Consider the following 21746-nt stretch of genomic DNA (forward strand, 5'->3'; position numbering starts at 1 on the left):
AAAACCCACCACCTCAAACTTCAACGGGTCCAAAACAAATTCCTGAGGATGGTCCTCAACACCCCTCCCAGGACAAGAACATCCGAGGTCCACCGTCTGGCCGGAATAAAAACCTTACATGAACGCTTTGGTGAGTGTAAAGAAAAGTTTAGGGTCCGTTGCTTGCATTCGGATCAGGCTCCAATTAGGGCGCTAGTTCCAATCTAGGTTATCAAATTTTTATTGTAAATATTAGTGTACATAGTAGTTAGGTTATCAAATTAAAAAAAAACACACTAGCGCCTCCTGAAGGCCGTCATGATACATTATATTTTAAAAATTAAGTCAAACATTATAATCACAATAATAACAATAATTGAAATTGAAGTTGGAGGGCCAACCGGCCGATCACTGTACATGTTAAAATTAATTGTAGAACAAAAAATGTTTTAAATAAAGAAGAATTTTACTACTACTAGGTGGAAACATCTTGGCACTAGAAGCCGGCGGTGACATGCAACCGAAGCCGAAGCCACAGCAGCAGAATCGCGCGTTGGAGGGAGAAATGTATTCGCATGGATGGCGTTATTAGCAAGAAAAATCTTCCAATTGATGCCATCCCTGCTAATCAATTTTTGCAGCGCGCGCATGTGATTCGATGGCAATGAGCATCATGAACAGAGGGAACAAAAGCCATCACCAAGTACACCACCTCCAGTAATCCTACGTCATAAAATCATTGTCTACTACGTTCGTCATATAAGGTAAGTGAACTCACACAAGGAATTTCGGATCAAAATCAAACACAAACTCAGCTTTTCAACAGTTTAGTGACAAATATTATTAATAAACATACATAGCAGGAGTAGACACAAACTAAAAATTCATCCTAGATTCACTCTAATAACACTTTAAAATACAAATAGTACGAATTTTCGTTCCGAATTTAACTACTATTAAATATTTAGAGAGAGGAATGAATTCTGCGTAGAAATCTGTTTGGATGACGTTAACGGTTCTACAGTCGGTGATTTTCTTAAGTGAACTAGTTTTGCAATATAATGTAAAACAATATACAGGATACGAATAGCTTGGGGATTGAAATCTGAAGTATCCTTACAGCTATTAGCTATTAGGACCCCTATCGAAGTAGGGTCTCGGGGCAAGATTCGTTTACTGGCGCTTCTCGAGCGCCTTCAGCTTTTCCTCCAGCACAGCCGTCTGTTTGCACATGTCGACATAGTTCTGCTGCAGCTGGCGCTGATAGATCAGCACTTTCTCCTTCTCGTCGGCCCACTTGTGCCGTTCCTGTTCGAACTCCGACCTGCAGTGGTCCAGCTCCTTACGCAGTTGAGCTATTTGAAGGTCCTTGGTCGACTTCTTATCACAGCTGTTCGGGGCGGCGTCCTTCAGCGCCACAGGGTCCGCCTTTCCGGTGAGCGCCCGTAGCTCCACCTCGTCGTCCTCGTCCTCCTCTTGATCGCGGGTCGGCGTCATGGATTTGTAGTCGTCATCTGAAGACGGCGAGGATGAACTCGGATTGTAGGCTCTGGGCGGTTCAAGGGCTGCAGGTTTGGATGGTGGTGAGATAATGCTGCTCAAATCCAACGTAATGTCCGGCAACTGTTTGGCGTTGTAGTTTTCGATAATGCTGGATTTATCCTCATCTGAATAGTTGCAGATTTGAGTGTTGAGGAAAAGCTTTTTGTTGAGCTCCATCTTGTTGTTGAAGTAGTTTCGGATAATGTCTCCGCTCGTGAGGTCAGACTTCTTAGCAGGACCCGAACCAATGGGATCGCTGGGCTTCGCGGCTGTTAGGGCGAGCTCGGCCGGAACTTTGAAGTTGTTGTTGTTGCTATCGCTCTTAATGGTAGATTCTTCAAATTTTTGTGCCATGTATTCCAGCTTCTTTTTGTAGCGAGAATAGCGCCCAGGCGGCACTCCTTCGTAGCCTCGCATGATCGAAATGTCAGAAAGTTCCTTGCGTAACTTTTGTATTTCATTGTTCATCACTACGATGATTTGGTCTTTGAAGATGATGATGCGGTTTAGTTGGGATATTTCTAGATCAAAATCTAGTTCCTTTGTTATCTGGAATGACCAGCATATGAATAAATAAGTTTCTTCTTAGTTAACGCAAGATGTTGCTAGAGGTTTGAATCAATGACTGTGAATTATATAGACATTCCTTTTCGCGAGCGGGCCTAGATGTTTTAGGAACTTTTATTTTCATCTACAAAGACTTTGATGAAATCCTGCAAGGATTCTGATCATACTATAACAGAATTCTGCTACAATTCTACTAGGGATTTGCTTTAATACTATCAAGATTCTACTCGAATAATGTTAGGATTCTGTAAGAAAATTATAAGGGTTCTGCTCGAATCCTATCAAGATTCTGCTTGAATCCTATAAAAATTCTGTCCGAAGCCTATCATGGTTCTCTCAAGACCAATCAGGATTCTAATCGTATAATAAAAGGATTCTGCCTGAATGCTATTAGGGTTCTACTCCGAATCAAACAGGATTATATCGAACTGAATATCTTATCGAACCCTGCAAGGATTCTATCATAACCTGTTTCTAATCCTATCAGAATGCTGCTCTAATCCAATCCTATATTGGTTCGACTAGAAACTTGTCAGGATCCTGGTCGGATCGTGATGATTCTACTCGAATCTTCCAAAGTGCTTCTCAATCCTTACTTACTGCTCGAATCCTGTAAGGATTCTACTCGAATCCTGTAAGGATTCTACTCGAATCCTGTAAGGATTCTACTCGAATCCTGTAAGGATTCTACTCGAATCCTGTAAGGATTCTACTCGAATCCTGTAAGGATTCTACTCGAATCCTGTAAGGATTCTACTCGAATCCTGTAAGGATTCTACTCGAATCCTGTAAGGATTCTACTCGAATCCTGTAAGGATTCTACTCGAATCCTGTAAGGATTCTACTCGAATCCTGTAAGGATTCTACTCGAATCCTGTAAGGATTCTACTCGAATCCAGTAAAGATTCTACTCGAATCCTGTAAGGATTCTACTCGAATCCTGTAAGGATTCTACTCGAATCCTGTAAGGATTCTACTCGAATCCTGTAAGGATTCTACTCGAATCCTGTGAGTTCTGCTCGAATCCTGTAAGGATTCTGCTCGAATCCTGTAAAGGATTCTACTCGAATCCTGTAAGGATTCTACTCGAATCCACCGAATCCTGTAAGGATTCTACTCGAATCCTGTAAGGATTCTGCAAGGATTCTACTCGAATCCTGTAAGAGTTCTACTCGAATCCTGTAAAGGTTCTGCTCGAATCCTGTAAGGATTCTACTCGAATCCTGTAAGGATTCTGCTCGAATCCTGTAAGGATTCTGCTCAGATCCTGTGAGTTCTGCTCGAATCCTGTAAGGATTCTACTCGAATCCTGTAGGATTCTGCTCAGATCCTGTAAGGATTCTACTCGAATCCTGTAAGGATTCTGCTCGAATCCTGTAAGGATTCTGCTCAGATCCTGTAAGGTTCTGCTCGAATCCTGTAAAGGTTCTGCTCGAATCCTGTAAGGATTCTGCTCGAATCCTGTGAGTTCTGCTCGAATCCTGTGAGTTCTGCTCGAATCCTGTAAGGATTCTGCTCGAATCCTGTAAGGATTCTGCTCGAATCCTGTAAGGATTCTGCTCGAATCCTGTAAGGATTCTGCTCGAATCCTGTAAGGATTCTGCTCGAATCCTGTAAGGATTCTGCTCGAATCCTGTAAGGATTCTGCTCGAATCCTGTGAGTTCTACTCGAATCCTGTAAGGATTCTGCTCGAATCCTGTGAGTTCTGCTCGAATCCTGTAAGGTTCTGCTCGAATCCTGTAAGGTTCTGCTCGAATCCTGTAAGGATTCTACTCGAGATCCTGTAAGGATTCTGCTCGAATCCTGTAAGGATTCTGCTCAGATCCTGTGAGTTCTGCTCGAATCCTGTAAGGATTCTACTCGAGATCCTGTAAGGATTCTGCTCGAATCCTGTAAGGATTCTACTCGAATCCTGTGAGTTCTACTCGAATCCTGTAAGGATTCTGCTCAGAATCCTGTAAGGATTCTGCTCGAATCCTGTAAGGTTCTACTCCAGATCCTGTAAGGATTCTGCTCGAATCCTGTAAAGGTTCTGCTCGAATCCTGTAAAGGATTCTACTCGAATCCTGTAAGGATCTCTGCTCGAATCCTGTGAGGTTCTGCTCGAATCCTGTAAGGATTCTGCTCGAATCCTGTAAGGATTCTGCTGCTCGAATCCTGCAAGGATTCTGCTGCTCGAATCCTGCAAGGATTCTGCTGCTCGAATCCTGCAAGGATTCTGCTGCTCGAATCCTGCAAGGATTCTGCTCGAATCCTACAAGGATTCTGCTCGAATCCTGCAAGGATTCTGCTCGAATCCTGTAAGGATTCTGCTCGAATCCTGTAAGGATTCTGCTCGAATCCTGTAAGGATTCTGCTCGAATCCTGTAAGGATTCTGCTCGAATCCTGTAAGGATTCTGCTCGAATCCTGTAAGGATTCTGCTCGAATCCTGTAAGGATTCTACTCGCATCCTGTAAGGATTCTGCTCGAACTCTGTAAGGATTCTACTCGAATCCTGTAAGGATTCTGCTCGAATCCTGCAGGGATTCTACCGAATCCTGCAAGGATTCTGCACGAATCCTGCAAGGATTCTGCACGAATCCTGCAAGGATTCTGCACGAATCCTGCAAGGATTCTGCACGAATCCTGCAAGGATTCTGCACGAATCCTGCAAGGATTCTGCACGAATCCTGCAAGGATTCTGCACGAATCCTGCAAGGATTCTGCTCGAATCCTGCAAGGATTCTACTCGAATCCTGCAAGGATTCTACTCGAATCCTGCAAGGATTCTACTCGAATCCTGCAAGGATTCTACTCGAATCCTGCAAGGATTCTACTCGAATCCTGCAAGGATTCTACTCGAATCCTGCAAGGATTCTACTCGAATCCTGCAAGGATTCTACTCGAATCCTGCTAGGATTCTACTCGTTTCACTCAAGCTCTGGAAGGTACATGCAAGGATTCTACTCGTTTCACTCAAGCAAGTCTTAGTCTTTTTTGATGGTTCCCACATGAATTTCTCAGAAATTTTGTCTTCCAATTTTGTCTTTGTGTCCAACAGAATCCTAATAGGATTCCAACAGAATCCTGATAGGATTCGAGCAGAATCCTGATAGGATTCGAGCAGAATCCTGATAGGATTCGAGCAGAATCCTGATAGGATTCGAGCAGAATCCTGATAGGATTCGAGCAGAATCCTGATAGGATTCGAGCAGAATCCTGATAGGATTCGAGCAGAATCCTGATATGATTCGAGCAGAACCCTGCCAGGAATCGAGCAGGATCCTCATAGAATTCGAACAGAATCCTGATGAGATTCCAACAGAATCCTGATAGGATTCAAATAGAATCCTGATAGGATTCAAATAGAATCCTGATAGGATTCAAATAGAATCCTGATAGGATTCAAATAGAATCCTGATAGGATTCAAATAGAATCCTGATAGGATTCGAATAGAATCCTGATAGGATTCGAACAGAATCCTGATAGGATTCAAACAGAATCCTGGTAGGATTCAAACAGAATCCTGATAGGATTCGAACAGAATCCTGATAGGATTCGAACAGAATCCTGATAGGATTCGAACAGAATCCTGATAGGATTCGAACAGAATCCTGATAGGATTCGAACAGAATCCTGATAGGATTCGAACAGAATCCTGATAGGATTCGAACAGAATCCTGATAGGATTCGAACAGAATCCTGATAGGATTCGAACAGCATCCTGATGTGATTCGAACCGAATCCTTATAGGATTTGAACAGATTTATGACAGGATTCGAGAAGAATGCTGGTAGGATTCGGGTAGAATCCTGATATGATTCGAGCAGAACCCTGTCAGGAATCGAGCAGGATCCTCATAGAATTCGAACAGAATCCTGATAGGATTCGAACAGAATCCTGATACGATTTGAACAGAATTCTGACAGGATTCGAGCAGAATCCTGGTAGGATTCGAGCAGAATCCTGGTATGATTCGGGCAGAATCCTGCCAGGAATCGAGCAGGATCTTCATAGAATTCGAGCAGAATCCTGATAAGATTCAAGCAGAATTCGATAAGATTCAAGCAGAATCCTGATAAGATTCAAGCAGAATCCTGATGGGATTCAAGCAGAATTTTGATAAGATTCGAGCAGAATCCTGATAAGATTCGAGCAGAATTTTGATAGGATTCGAGCAGAATCCTTATAGGATTCGAGCAGAATCCTTATAGGATTCGAGCAGAATCCTTATAGGATTCGAGCAGAATCCTTATAGGATTCGAGCAGAATCCTTATAGGATTCGAGCAGAATCCTGATAGGATTCGAGCAGAACCTGATAGGATTCGGACAGAGCCCTGATAGGATTCGAGCAGAATCCTGATAGGATTTGAGCAGAATCCTGATAGGATTCGGACAGAATCCTTATATGATTCGAGCAGAACCCTGCCAGGAATCGAGCATGATCCTCATATAATTCGAGCAGAATCCTGATAAGATTCGAGCAGAATCCTGATGGGATTCAAGTAGAATCCTGATTAGATTCGAGTAGAATCCTGATAAGATTCGAGCAGAATACTAATGCATATTCGATACTCAAGCAGAATCCTGATAGGATTCGAGCAGAATCCTGATAGGATTCGAGCAGAATCCTGATAGGATTTGAGCAGAACCTGATAGGATTCGGACAGAGCCCTGATAGGATTTGAGCAGAATCCTTATAGGATTCGAGCAGAATCCTTATAGAATTCGAACAGAATCCTTATAGGATTCGAGCAGAACCCTGCCAGGAATCGAGCAGGATCCTCATAGAATTCGAGCAGAATCCTGATAAGATTCGAGCAGAATCCTGATGGGATTCAAGCAGAATCCTGATAAGATTCGAGCAGAATCCTGATAAGATTCGAGCAGAATCCTGATGGGATTCGAGCAGAATCCTGATAGGATTCGAGCAGAATCCTGATAAGATTCGAGCAGAATCCTTATAGGATTCGAGCAGAATCCTGATAGAATTCGAGCAGAATCCTGATAGATTTCGAGGTGAACCGTGGTAGAATTCGAGCAGAACCCTGTAAATATTCGATTTTAATCATGGTAGGATTTGATTGGTACTCTAATTTATTATAAGCATTTTGCGTCATCGTTCCATTGTGAACATCTATGTAGGATAGTTTTTGTTTTTGATAGGATTTAAGTGGAGTATAGTGTTGATTAGGGATCCTATATTAAGAGATGTGCGAATACTTTTCCAGACGATTTAGCAACGCTGTGACTTTCGTAAACAAACGCTGCCAGCACTTGCCGCAGTGAAAAATGTTTAGTAGGGTGGCTCAAATTAGTATGCGAAAAACTTTTTTCAATTTTTTTGATGGGCCGCCCTTTTATTCGATTCTATTTGATGCCCTGATGTTCCGGACAAAATTTTAGCCAAATCGGCCAACGTTTGGGCGGTGCTAAACTCGTTGGAAGTTTATATGGTAAAATGTATGCAGAAACATCCAAAAACAGTAAATTGCAGCTGGACTACACAACTTACGATGAAGAACTATGGTACTCATTCAGATCTTGTAGAATTAAATACAGAATGTTATGCTGAAAACCGCGAGAAGATTAGAGTTTGCCCGGCTAAGTTATTATCATTTCTCTGAAGTGGGGTTTGAGCAAATTTCGTTTCTTTTACCTTTGAAAAGAAATAAATTCACCCCTACAACACTCCAGTAAAATGCTAATAACTTTGCGTAATAAACTCTAATCTTCTCGCGGTTTTCAGCATAACATTCTGTATTTAATTCTACAAGAACTGAATGAGTATCATGGTTCTTGATCGTAAATTGTGCCTTCCAACGGCAAATAACTGTTTTTGGATGTTTCTGCATACATTTTTCTATAGAAACTTCCAACGAGTTTAGCACCGCCCAAACGTTGACCGATTTGGCTGAAATTTTGTCCAGAGCATCAGGGCATCAAATAGAACCGAATAAGAGGGCGGCCCATAAAAAAATTTGAAAAAGTGTTTTATGAGCCACCCTAATGTTTAGGCTTGCACATGACTTTACATTCGAAGACACTTTTTGATTATTTTGTCTATCCTCTAGCAGTGCATTTTCGCTAAAATTAAAGAGCAATACGAATGAACACGATATAAGGCATCAACTAGATTACTTTTACTTACGAAAGCAAAACAAATTGTTCATTCGATAAAACTTTTCATAAAATCTATTTCACCAAAATCGCAATACCTTTCGATCTGCAACAATAACGATGTCCATTTGGCACAGATTTTGACAGTTCTCAATGCTCGATTGGCTCAAGATGGCCGCTTTCGCATATCTCTGAATGTAGGATCCCTAGTGTTGATGGTAAAATAGCTTACAATTGTATTTCGCAAAACGTTATAATATTTAGTGTTTTTTAGTTGCAATAATCACTATTGTTAGTTGAGTGTTAGTTGAGTCATACGATTTTACCTCTGATTTTTTCAAACTAATGTCATCGTAGTTTTGCAGCTTTATATCGGACCGCAGCTGCAAAATCTCCTGATCCTTGGTAGTTACTTCCGCCTAAAATTTATTGAATATTTAGCGTTCGATCATATTTTGGTCGTCATTTAGTAAATAATGATAATATTAACGTTTACCTGAGAGTCTTTCAACTGCGACTTCATCAAAGCGACCTCGCCATTCCGCTGACACAGACTCCATTCGTTCTCTTCGAGTCGTTCCTTCAAGTCGCTAACCACCCGGCGAAGCATTTGAATCTCGTCCATCAGGTCAGCGTTCTGCTCCTTGAGATCCTTCTCCCCCAATTTCAGGTGGCAAATTTCTGTCTTTTGGTTTTCCGCTTGTTCCTTGGCCATAGCAAACTCCGTGTGCAGACGGTTGATGTCGTCCTGAAGACGCTTTTTGTCCTGCCGCAGCTGGAAGGTCTGCATCATCAAGAGCTGCTCCAGCTTGTGAACCTTCTGTGCTCCAGCTCGGAGCCGACTTTCGTGTATGGACTTGAGCCGGTTAAGCTCCTGCTCCCAGTGTTTCTCTTTATCCTGAGAAAGTAAAAACGGATCGAAATTTCGTTGGGTAGTACAGCTTTTTAAGGGGATGATAACAAATATTAATTTACATAGATTCAGATAGGATAGGTAAGAGAAATGAGAGGCTGACAGTCGAGAACCAGAAACGTTGAGGAAAGCCGAAATAAACACACACACACAAAACAATCGAACCACGGAAAGCGATAGACCCAGGACCAAGATCACTATCCAAGCTCTGTCCCATTCGGGGATAGTTTTCGTCCAAGCAAATTTGACAGATTAGTCCAGCCGCTCATAAGGCATTACCAACCTGATGAACTTTGAATATTACTTGCTCATTGTGCTCCATTGTTTGCCGTAGGTAGGCCAGTTCGGAGTCGCGATCACGCAGGGCCGCTTCCAGTTCGGAGATGCCGGAATCCGACGGGGACGGTGCCATGTCCAGGAGATCGTGCGGTGCGTACAGGCTCGCTGATTGGCTGAAATCGAATTATTGGAATTAGAAAAGAATCAATAGAAAGAGACGAAGCAATATAAAACCGTACCTAGTACTGGGATTGGGGTAAGATGCAATCATACTGTCCGGCAGCTTCAGGATCGACTCCAAGCTATCGTAGGTCTTGAACGGTATCGCCGAACTTTTCCTCTGCAGCGAGCCGTAATGCTGCGAATAGGTCCCGCTTGATGGGCCACTGGCAACGGCATTGGGGGTGCTGATCCCTCCTCTCGCACTGGACCCATGGAGACTCAGACTATGGTGCCCGCTGTGACTGTAATGCTGATGGTGATGGTGCAGGTCGGTCGTACTGCCGAACTTGTACTGGATGCTGAGAGGCGCTCCAAGGGATGGCGTTGATCCGAATCGTTCGCCCAGATCCGTTAGACGTCCGCCGGATGTGGGTGTGCTTCCAACGATACTGCCTCCAGTTGTACCGGCAGCACTGCTGGTATAATTTGGTGTGTTACATTTATAAGGAACTGGTTTGAATGCGATTGGACGGATCACTTGTTTTCCCTAAAAATAAAGTATAATAAGGTTAAGGTTGCATTTTCGATTAGAATGGAATTGTTTTACCTTCCCAAGGATTCCACTGCAGGACTGGATCTTCGGTGGCTTGTCCTCTACGGAAAGATCAACCCCGTTTTGGTGAGCCAGCGGTGTTTCATGCCCCATAGAAGAAGAAGAAGACATTATTGACTGTGTTGATGTTGTTAACCCGTTGATTTTTGCCATAGCCGAACCGGATCCAGTCAACACCCGACTATTATGCGTATTTTTGCTATTATTCTTTTCGAAGATTTCTCTAATGTTCTCGAAATGGGCCTTGCGGATAGTGCTCTCGTTGACCGAGGAAGACATCAACTGCGGCTCCTTACAGGATCCATTCAGCACGAAGTTACTGGTGCTGGCACCACTGCCACCATTCTGAAGACTCTGCTTGCTGAGGAAATCTGATATCCGCTTTTGCTCCCGTCGAGACTTGAGCGTTCCGGTAAAGTTAGTTTGTACTAAGCTGAGGGATGATTTGCCGCTTCCAGTTGCGAAGGGGTTGTTTTCCAGGGACGAAGACCGATAGTGGCCCTTTGGACGCATCGGGCTTTTGTATACGAGGGGAGAGACGACAGACGGCGAGGAAGCCATTGTCAGAGAGCACGGAGCAGGGGTTTGACTGTGACCCCCAATTGCACCGACGCCTCCTCCACCACCATGACTGGAGGATTCCATGGCATTTAGTCTGGAAAAGATTGGAATGGGAGAAAAAATGGTAAAAAATCTTAGTGGCTTTTGAGGTTTTTTATGGCTACAAATTGGTTTCTGAACGTGCTTTTTTCTCAATGCCTAGTGGTGGCTCAAAATTCAAAGTAATCTCTAGAACAGAAAACATTTTGAAGAAATATTGGGGTACCATATGATTTGTCGATAAATTAACTTGTATATTTTTAATTGATGGGTTGTGAATGTTTGTTGTATTCAGATGTTTTCCAAAAACTTTACAGCGTCGAATGCTATAATACAAATAATCATTTATTGTTTAGACGAGAACGTCTTGCTAGCTTCCGAGTATTTTCTTTCATTTTGACTTTGAAGTCATTTACCAGTTTCGTAAAACGGGCTTGGTAGTCATATGGCTACTGCTTCTGCCTCATACGCAGGAGGTCGTGGGTTCAATCCCAGGCCCATTCCATTCTCCTACTTTGTATCTTTCTCTATATTTCTCATGTTCTAGCAATCGCTAGAACTGGAAATGAACTTCCATATCGTTTCCATTTCTATACTATACCTTCAACTTGACTTTTCTAGTAGAAACTGCTAGAATTGGAAATGAACGTTTCCTACATCAAATAAGAAATTCTATCAGTTGCTTTCTCCTATCTGTTAGATTAGCAGCTCGTTAACCAAGACGAACTTCCTCCCTCTTCCCTACACGAAAGGAAAACACGTACCCAACGTTGAGTTTTTTTTAACTTACTTGTGAGTTATTTTTGCTCTTCTCTTTCACCTCATCTCTTTCACTCTTTCATCTTTCTTTTGCTGTCAAAAACCAAAGAGCGAAAGAGTTCAACAACGCCAGTTCAGTACGGGAAGCCAACTTTGAGTTTATTGCCTGAACTCAAAATTGAGTAAATTAAACCTCCAGTTGGGTAAATAAATTTTCCGTTGGGTACTTTTTTAACATGGAGGTAATGGCAAACTCGAAGTAGTTTACTCAATTTTGGCCAGTTGCGCTGCAAGATGCTGGCAATCTGTTTACGGGCTTCTCTGGTTCCGCACATTTCGAAACTCTCCTCATCTTCCCATATGACTAGCCCAATGGGTAACATACACGCAATCACACAAGCAGCATCCCGTGATACCGTGCGGTAGGCACTTATCACTCTGAGACACGCTAGCCTGTGTACACTCTCCAGCTTCTGCAGGTTACGTTCGACGCTAAGCGCCGAGGCCCAAGCTGGACCGCCGTATCTAAGGATAGATACTGCAACCCCAGCTAATAACCTGCGTCTACTGGAGCGCACCCCCGAGCTATTGGACATCATCCTGGATGATGCCGCAATAGCTGTCGAAGCTCTCCTGCAGGCGTAATCTAAGTGACGGCCGAAGTTCAGTCTATCGTCGATCAGCACCCCGAGGAGCTTCACCTCCCGCTTGGAAATGATCTCACAGTCGCCCACACGAACCACTGCCTCCTGTACCGACTTACGGTTGTTAACAACAACCAACTCTGTTTTGTGATGAGCTAGCCCCAGCTGCCTTGAGCTCATCCATTCCTCTACTATAGCGATCGCGTGGGCCGCCGTCAGTTCCACCTCCTCGATCGACTCTCCGTAAACCTCCAGCGTTATGTCATCGGCCTAGCCAACGATCTTAACACCTGGAGGGAACTTTAGTCTTAAAACACTATCGTACATAGTGTTCCATAGCACCGGGTCCAGGATAGATCCCTGAGGGACTCCTACGGTGATAGAAGCACTACCATCCCCTTCATCGGTATCGTATAATAGTACGCGATTCTGGAAATAGCTTTCCAAAATATTGTACAGGCCCACCGGAGTAACGAGAGCGCCATGGCATCCCAGCTTGCGCTGTTGAATGCATTCTTGACGTCGAGCCTCACAATCGCACAGAATCGAGTTCCCCTCCGCTTGCATTGTATCGCTACTTCCGCAGTTTTCACAACCGAGTTGATAGCATCCACCGCGGACCTAGCCTTACGAAACCCAAACTGATTGCTTGACAGGCCGTTCGTACCTTCGGTGTACGGGGTCAGCCGGTTGAGGATGATCCTCTCAAGCAACTTACCCGTGTTGTCCAGTAGACAGATTGGTCTGTACGCCGATGGGTCACCTGGTGGTTTCCCGGGCTTCGGCAACAGCACCAACTTCTGTCTCTTTCACCTATCGGGGAAACTGCGCTCGTCGAGGCATCTCTGCATGGCTGCTCTGAGCATGTCAGGGTTAGCCATGATCGCTGCCTTCAGAGCGAGGCTTAGCACTCCGTCGGGCCCCGGAGCTTTGTTCGTGTCAAGGGTTCGGGCCACCGCAAGCAACTCTTCGTTCGTCACCGCTGCCACTGCATCCGCACTCGCGTTCTGCGGTGCTGGAGGTGGCCAAAGACTTGTGGCATGGGACGGGAAGAAAACCTCGATAATGCGATTCAACCATAGATATAATTATCAAGATGTTGGAGTCAGAGCAAATTAGTACTCATTTTATGGTTCCATGTACTAAGATGTCGGTACCCAGTGAAACAAAGCAACGCTTCAACATAAATTTTCATTGTTCTAATTTTGTACTGTTGTCAAGGTTATCAACTTGGTTGTTTATTTACTGTTTTCCTATGGTTGGCGGAGGTGAAAGGAAAACGATTGTTTTATTCTCTGTATCTTTAATATCTTTATTTGCTTTTCAGATTAACGCCAAAAATTTTGGGTTCCTTACTAATGCATATCGACTATTTTGTGGATTGATGGATCGATGATTGGATGAACCTTCGATCGATATTTGTATGGAAATCCAAAAAAGTGTTCCCGGAGAATTATGGATTTTGACTCCGGGGAAATTGAATAGAATTTCTTCTGGAAGCTCAGAAGTCCATTGACCTTCCAAAACTTCCTCGATATCAGTATCAGCCGTCAGATAAACCACCTTAGGACAATCGACTAGGAATTTTCTCTTCATTAGCGTAATATACTGCTACACATTGATTTTCCCGGCAAATGGCACCACTATGCAGACTTTTTTACTTCCCATGCCATTTATAACGATCACATTTCTTTTTATTTGGTTGTCCGATGAAAACAAGTCTAATCTATTTTTTATCAACATGCAACTGCCGCATGAGAGTAATCAATGCTCTTTAACGAACGTATGCGTCATTAAACATTGAGGCGATGGTCAGATCAGATATTACTCTGCTGGGCAGCAAATATCCACTTACGCACCTAATAATCAACTCCACCATCTTCCCGCTGCAGATAACGATCTTATATCGATCAGATCGTACCGATCTGCCAACACTAGCTTCTAAATTGCATTTTAAATTTATTGCGTTATTCTTTCCATATGATATTGAATTTGTTTGTAATCTTGGTCCTCCGTACCCAAACCCAATGGAAACTTAAATTTTAGGGCGCTAATACGCAAATGTTCGGAATATGAGTAAAGTTGGAAATTTGAGTCAAAACGGTATTATGTGTGGGACTATACCTTTTATGATTAGGCATAAATTTATTTTTGGCATTTACAACAAAAACGAGATGTATAATAACATTTATGTTTGATATCTATCCAGCTTTTCGCACAGGGTAATGGCGATTTGTGTATATCCAAAGTATATCCATCCGTTTTCCTTCTGTTCCTTTGTGACATGAGCTAATTACAGTTTAGGGCAACCTTTCACATCGGAAAATTTTTCGCCGGATTTTGGTTCCGTGCTTTTAAAGGTATAGCAAGGCAGCCTCACACCTCGGGAACTTGGTCCTCGAATTTTCCCCCCATGTATTTTTACACAAAGCGTTTTTTTTTGGGGAATTTGGGCACGGAAAATCAAAATTTAAAATGCACTGGGACCAAAATCCGGCGGAAAATTTTCCCGAAGTGTGAGGCTACCTTTAACTGGAAATCAGCATGCTCGCTGCTGGTTAAGAAGGAATGAAACAAGTCCAAATATCCCGAAAAAGACGGCATATATTGTGCAGGCTTTGTCGTTTTTTTGCCGATTGTACCGCATTGTCCCAACGGTTCCCTCCGGAATTCTCTATTGCATCTGGTAGGTCCTAGTGAGAGGTATATTATAGCAGAAAACCAATCGCGATGACAAACTCCTGTGAGATATCTTCAAGACAACCGGAACTGTATGATAAGAATTAAAACATTTAATTATTAGTAACGGAAAAAGCAAAGTGTAAGTGTACAAAGTGTAGTGTAGCAAAGTGTGCAGAGCATGTTTGACTAAATCACAAGGATTTCATTTTTTAATTGTAACAATTACTTACCAAACGCTTCCATTTTCGAAGTTTGTTTTTGTTTGAAGAAAAAACTTTCAAAAATGTTGCTATGACAGCCGTTCTAAAACTTGTTCTAAAGGGGCATCAATAGATTACGTACTGAAGCGACGATTTCATTGCTGGGTACCGAAGATCGTTCATAACATGCGAAACAGGAACCACAAAAAATCGCCAGTTTCATATTGATTGTTGATTCAACCTTTCCGGCGACCGTTCGGGAGGCGCCAGCCCCCCTCTGGTCTTCGCCACTATCCTGTAGGCATCGCACCAAGGATTAGCTTTGGCATTCAGGCATAGGTTGTCAAAACACCTTCTTTTACTACTACTGATGCCCTTGTCAAGGGCCAACATTGCAGCTTTGAACGTTAAGCGGCGTTCATTCCTTAGCTGCTCAGAGCGAGCTCTCTGCATACTTCGCCTAGCCCTAAGGCAGGTTGATCGAAGGTCTGCGGTTGCTGCGCTCCACCAGTATGCTGGAGGTCTACCGTTCCTCGGTGGTGCCCTCCTCCTGGCATCGCATGCACGTGACAGGACAGCTGTCAGTGCGTCTTCTGTAAGACTGTCGGTGTTACCCTCCAGTCCCAGTGCCGCGGTGAAAACTTCGCTGTCGAAGCTTTGGGCCTTCCACCCACGGACCTGACGAGGATTCCTCAACCTCGGTTGCTGCACACCACAGCTGATCACGTAGCGGATGGCTAGATGATCGCTGTGAGTGTAGCCCTCATCGACCCTCCAGTTCAGTCCCCCGGCTAGGCCGGGGCTACAGAACGTAACATCAATGAACGACTCCACACCATTCCTACGGAACGTGCTGGTTGAGCCGTCATTGGCTAACACGACCTCCAACTTTGCTAGAGCCTCTAGCAAAGCTTGACCTCTCTGATTGGTGCAGCGGCTTCCCCACTCCACCGCCCGAGCATTGAAGTCACCCGCTATGACAACCGGCTTCCGACCTACGAGGTCGGACGATAGCCTATTGACCATCCGGGTGAATTGCTCTATTGGCCACTGTGGTGGGGCATAGCAGCTACAATAGAACACCCCGTTGATCTTAGCTATGGTGACACCATCGACAGGTGTGTGTACGACCTCTTGGACCGGGAACCGGCCCGTTGTGCAGATCGCCGCCATCTTGGAGTCGTCCGCGACCCGGTTTCCGTTATTGGCACGGATCTGCACGGTACGGATCTGCAAGAATAGCGATGTCGGTCTATGACTCAGAGACCGACTGCCACAGCAGCTGCTGGGCAGTAGCACAATGACTAAGGCACCAGTGTGACCTAACAAATGAGATCACCAATACTTGTACATTTAAGTTGAGTGCTAATCTCACGCAAACATCTGTTGGTTCTCTGTGCAAGAACAGCAGATCTGGTCATAATGGAGTAGCAACTACAACGGGTCAGTCAATCATGCTCAAGCAGAAGTCATTTACCAGTTTCGGGAAAATAGGAATCCCGTACGTCTGCTAGAGGATCGTAGCAACCGTTCGCGAAGGTGAACGTCAAAAATGTTCGTCCACACGAATTTCATCCAGCGCTTTTTGTTTATTTCGGCTGGTTGTGGGCCCGGGATCCTAGTGCGAGTGATTTTTACGGTGCGATACGTTTCCGGCGTTGTATTTTTTTTTCGGTAGAGATTCGCGTAAAAATATGAGTTTTTTAGCTTTTGATCAACTGTTCAGGTACGAAGATTTTTAAATCATTGGTGTTTGAAGTTTGAAAATTTGATTCAGAGGGCGATCCTGCTGATCGCTTAAGTGAATGTTGGATTGGTTGCGTGTGTGGCGTCGTCCGATGTTCCATACCAGCCGTGCAGATGATAAACGGAAGTTTGTTAAGTATTATTTCCTATTATTTCTCACTTTCTTCTTGCGTATTTCTTTTGTCTTTGTTATTCTCCTTTTTATGTTAATTTCTCGTTGAATCTTCTGGTTCGCAAGGAGAATGCTCCTGTAGCTGCTTTGTTCCTTTAAACATTTTTTCTTGAAAACACACATCAATTGTCGTTTTGTTCGTTTTTGTTCAACTTCACAAGAAATATTAAGTATTTTTGGTCTTAACCCATACAATAAAACTGTGTAGGAAATTCAACAAATTACAATTTTTAAAACTAAAATTACCCTATTTTATGTCATTTATTACGTAACTGCTCCCTCTAACTCTTTCGGAAATCATAACTTCAAATAATACAAATGGCACGGACACAATAATCGGTGGACTTCTCTCGAGACCTCTCCAATCTAAATTTAAGATGATATTAATGAGTATTTGAGCATTGAACAGGTCATTTGGTCGAATAGCATAACGTAATACAGTGAACTCTCCCTCATCTAATATTGAAGGGACCATCAGTTAGGGAAGCACACAAATATACTTTTTATAGCATGTAGAAACTTGATGAGGAGTAAGATGTTCGAAGTGAATAGTGAAAAGTGAGAACTGAGAAGTGAGAAATAAAGTATTTGGAGTGGATACATAATAGTGAGAAGTGACTACTAAGAAATGGAAGTACGTTCTGAGTAGTGAGATGTTCGCACTTGCAGTAACCAGTGAGAAGTGAGTAATGGGAAGCGAGATGCGATAGTTGCGAAATGAGAACTATGGACCACGAAGTGCGTGGTACAAAAAACAGATGCATGAGTTGAGAAATGAGAGCTGATAATTTGGAAGTAAGAAGCGAGATGTTGAAAAGTGAGAAGTGAGTGGTTAGATGTAAGACAGAAAGAAGAAGGAAGGCAAAAGGGAAGACGAAAGTTAAGAAGGATGAAAAAAGAAGGAAGAAATAAGAAGAAAGAATGAATGAGCAAGATGGACGAAGGAAGAAGAAAAAAAAAGAAATAAGGAAGAAGGATGGAGAAACAAGGGTCAAGGAAAAAAAGAGGAAGTCGGTAGAAAGTAGAATAAAGAGAGTAGAAAAAAAAAGAAAATATTAGGGAAAAGGAAGGAGGAATATAAAAGAAGGTAGAAAGGGAAGAAAATAAGGAAGAAGGAAAAATGCAACAGATAAAGAAAGAAGAAAAAACGAAAGAAGGGAGACAAAAGAAGGCAGTTGGATTAATTTAATATTTTTTAATTTCCCCATCTCACTTTTTATTTCTTACTTCTTACTCCTCGGTCCTCAATTTTCATTTTTCACCTCTCACTTCTCATTCCTCATATCTTACTTCTCGCATTTACCTTTTTACTTCTCATTTATCACTTCTCACTTCTAGCTTAGATCTTCTCACTTCTCTATTCTCCTCCTTACTTTTAACTTCTAATTGGATTAATATGGATTAATATGTATCTCAAGCTAGACTAAATTTGCTGCTGAATGCTGTAACCTTCGCCTAAATTTGCATTTTTTTACCGCCATAATTTGAATTAAAAAAACAACTCACAGCAGGCAACAAAAAAGTGCTTAAAAATAATAAAAACCCAGATTAATCCACCTACAGTGAGATTTTGACCCTTCCTTAGCCGTAGGGAACTATTGTCTGACTTCAGTTTTCAAAACAAGATAAAAGTACTCAACTTCCCAAGGCGATTGGACGTATATATAAAGTGACAAATGAATTGAATATCAAAAGGCGGATTTCATGGGTTGAGTGACAACAAAATGAACGAATACGCACTGTACGTCATGCTGCCTATCTATCAGGCGCTCGTCGGATTAAATAGCTATTGTAACATGGTTAGTAACTATCGTAACGCTGGTAGCATATACATATACTCGTAATTTCCAGAAAACTATAATTACCTGAGAGTCAAAATCAGTTGGTACCTATAAATATTCGTAAAACTATCATACTATGTGAATATGGAAGAAGTTTTGTATTACATAAAGAAAATAATAGCAAAATACAAAAAGTTGCTGTTTTGATCATCAGCGTAACTACCTCCGATGCCTAGGGGCTATACCCCTTTATATTTTTTCTCGTAATTGACCCTCTTTTCGAAAATTCTCGATCATTTTAACACCTCATCAAATTATCAGCGGTAATGTGACAAATGCAGTCCAACCACCTAAGGCAATTGCGGATGAATCACACTCATTCATATTATTCTTTTTTCTCAAACACTTGCACGTGTGCACGTGTTAGCAACTCACAGTCCATGTTTAATTGCGCTCGTGTAGCATCAGGCAGTGGATATATTTGCATGCTTCATAAATATTCTATCTATTTCAAATGAAAAAATAGTGCAACTTTTCATGGATTCCGCCGAGAATCTTCCAAGAATTCTGATGAGAATCCTTTAGTGATCCTGACTGGAATGTTCCAGGGACTCCGATGAGAATCTCTCTCTCTCTTCGACAGGAATCCTTCAAGAATACTGTTGGGAGCCTCTAGGGATCATGAAGGAATCCACCAGGAATTTCGACAGGAATATTTCAGGAATTTGAAGGAGAATATGCCAGGAATTTCGTCGAAAACCCTCCAGGAATTTCAATATGATGGTCCCAGGTATTTCATGAGCAATGTTCCAGGGATGAAGACGCATATCGTCGAAGGATTCCGAAGCAATCCGTCCAAGGACTTCGAAGCAAATTGTCGAGCGACTCCGAACTAATCCTTCAGTTATTTCGAAAAGAATCCTTCAGCGATCCCGAAGGGAAACCCCCCAAAGATATTGAAGCAAATCTTTGAGGGACTCCGATGCAAATCATCAAAGGATTTCGAAGCAAATCGTCGAATGGTTCCAAAAAAAAATTAGTTAAGGGATTCTGAACAAAAACTATGAGAAATTCTGAAGAAATTCGTCGATGTATTCCGAAACGTCGAATGATTCTGAAGAAATTCTTCACGGGATTCCGAAGCTAATCGTCAGCCGGATTCCTTATCGTCTAGAGATCCCAGCGCAAATCATTTGCAAAACGTAGAGAGACTCCGAATTAAATCTTCAAAGGATTATAAAGCAAATCGCCGAAGGATTCTGATTTGTCAAGGAATTCCTGAACCAATCTTAAAACGAATCTGGAGATATTCCGGAGCAAATCAACGAGAGATTCTTAAGCAAATCCTCCATGGATTTTAAAGGGTATTTTTACAGATTCCCAAGGGTATTGCTTAACAATACCGGAAAGAATCCAGTAGGAATTCTTCTGGATTACGATTGGAATACTTCGATGAATCCGAAAAGAATTCTTTAGAGATTGAAGTGAGAATTCTTCTCGGATTCTGATGAGAATCCTTCTCGGATGCTGATGGGAATCTTTCTCAGAATTCAGAAACAAGCAAATTTTTCTTCCACTCATTTCATTAAGTATGATAGAGTGAATATGAGAGATAACTCTTTTATCTTCAAACTTTTCCGGTAATTCATTATGCTATATGTTGAAAACTGATATTACTCCTAACTAACTTATCAAATCCTCATCCTAACATTCTGGAGCGACGCTAGCATATTAATCTATCTATATAATAAAAATGAAATGGTCTGTGTTCGTATCCGCTTAACTCGAAAACGGCTGGATGGATTTTCTCAATTCCTTCGGCAAATACGTTCGTTATCGTTTCCGACGGGTTTATATGATATTTATTATAGATAGTGGAATATATAGATGAGCGAAGATAAATCCTCTGTCTCCAAACGAACTGTCAAAAGTGTCTCCAAACGAGCATGACGTCACGATTTCAATGGAAATGTTAAGGGCTGTGACGTCATATGCGCGCGTGCACGGTCAAAAAAATCGACTCAGCCATGCTTTCGCTCATCTATAGATTCTACTATCTATAATATTTACTAATGCGAAAACCACAAGTAAGGTTGAGTGGATCGTGAAAAACTAAAATTAAGATTCATATGGAAATTTCGCATGGGCAGTTCACTGCGCGTTTTCGCCTACTATGCAGGACAACGTCTGCCGGGTCAACTAGTGTGATATAAAATTGCTTCCATCTTCAAAAATGTAACGTTTTTCAAAAATATGTTTTACTGGTCAAAACCAACCGGACACAAGCGCGGCGAGCTTGCGGCAGTTGCTTCCAAATTATATGGAAACTATTGAAACGTAATTCAAACCTGCTTAAATGGGCTTATTTTGGGTTTTTAATTTCAAACAAATAATGATTTGTAACTTTTTTATTATGGGATTGATAAAATACTAATAAAAGGCTATGAAACGTATTTGGTTAAGGTGGGGCGCCCAGGCACTTTTTGAAATTCATTTTTCACGACTTTTCAAAAAAGCTTTATCACGTGTTATCTGTAATATTTTTATTTGACTACTCACGGAGTGATGATGATGATGATGATGGTCCCGCCACATATCCCTACAAAGGTTTGAGCTAGACGATTTATCTTTAAGATAATTAATTGAATTTAATTTTTCAACAATTTAATCAGATTTGCAAAACAAAACAAAAACGATCTGATTACCATCACAGATATAAATTTCATAACTTTCCATTACTATCCAGCAAAAATAATAAATGTAAAAAACTGTTTATTTCATCTACAGATTCTCATAAGTATCAATAGTGATGCTTCGAGTTCATAAAAATGCAAAACTTGTGATACCTCTCGCACAGATTTCAAAAGTTCCACCAAGAATCGCGTTTCATGTTATTACAAGTAACGTTAGCCACACAAAAGCATCCATGATAATCTAATAAACTAGGTATGTCGTTGTCAACAAAATCAAAATCTGTGTTACCGCTCCGTCGATATCAAAAGT

The 21746-nt window shown here is 42.1% G+C and overlaps 1 protein-coding gene and 1 long non-coding RNA gene across 4 annotated transcripts in view; both read right to left on the reverse strand.

The window, feature by feature from the left end:
- Positions 1-797: 797 nt before the first annotated feature.
- Positions 798-21746, reverse strand: part of LOC134203508 (leucine zipper putative tumor suppressor 2 homolog) — a 286600-nt gene continuing 265651 nt past the window's right edge. For 2 of the 3 annotated variants that reach the window (XM_062678376.1, XM_062678370.1), the window contains exons 5-10: positions 10154-10814; positions 9624-10093; positions 9389-9557; positions 8689-9090; positions 8519-8611; positions 798-2070 (exon numbers count right to left, since the gene is read on the reverse strand). In XM_062678376.1, coding sequence (XP_062534360.1) covers positions 1153-2070; positions 8519-8611; positions 8689-9090; positions 9389-9557; positions 9624-10093; positions 10154-10804 — 2703 coding nt within the window. In that variant the 5' untranslated portion in view covers positions 10805-10814 and the 3' untranslated portion in view covers positions 798-1152. The remainder of the gene's footprint in view (positions 2071-8518; positions 8612-8688; positions 9091-9388; positions 9558-9623; positions 10094-10153; positions 10815-21746) is intronic. The other variant, XM_062678382.1, reaches the window with a different exon arrangement.
- On the reverse strand, positions 14269-15133 carry LOC134226957 (uncharacterized). Its single transcript, XR_009983591.1, has 2 exons — positions 15075-15133; positions 14269-14931 (listed from the first exon to the last, which is right to left on the reverse strand). It is a non-coding gene; the product is annotated as an uncharacterized LOC134226957 (long non-coding RNA).

This window comes from Armigeres subalbatus, chromosome 1 (genome assembly GCF_024139115.2).
Source record: "Armigeres subalbatus isolate Guangzhou_Male chromosome 1, GZ_Asu_2, whole genome shotgun sequence".
NCBI lineage: Eukaryota > Metazoa > Arthropoda > Insecta > Diptera > Culicidae > Armigeres > Armigeres subalbatus.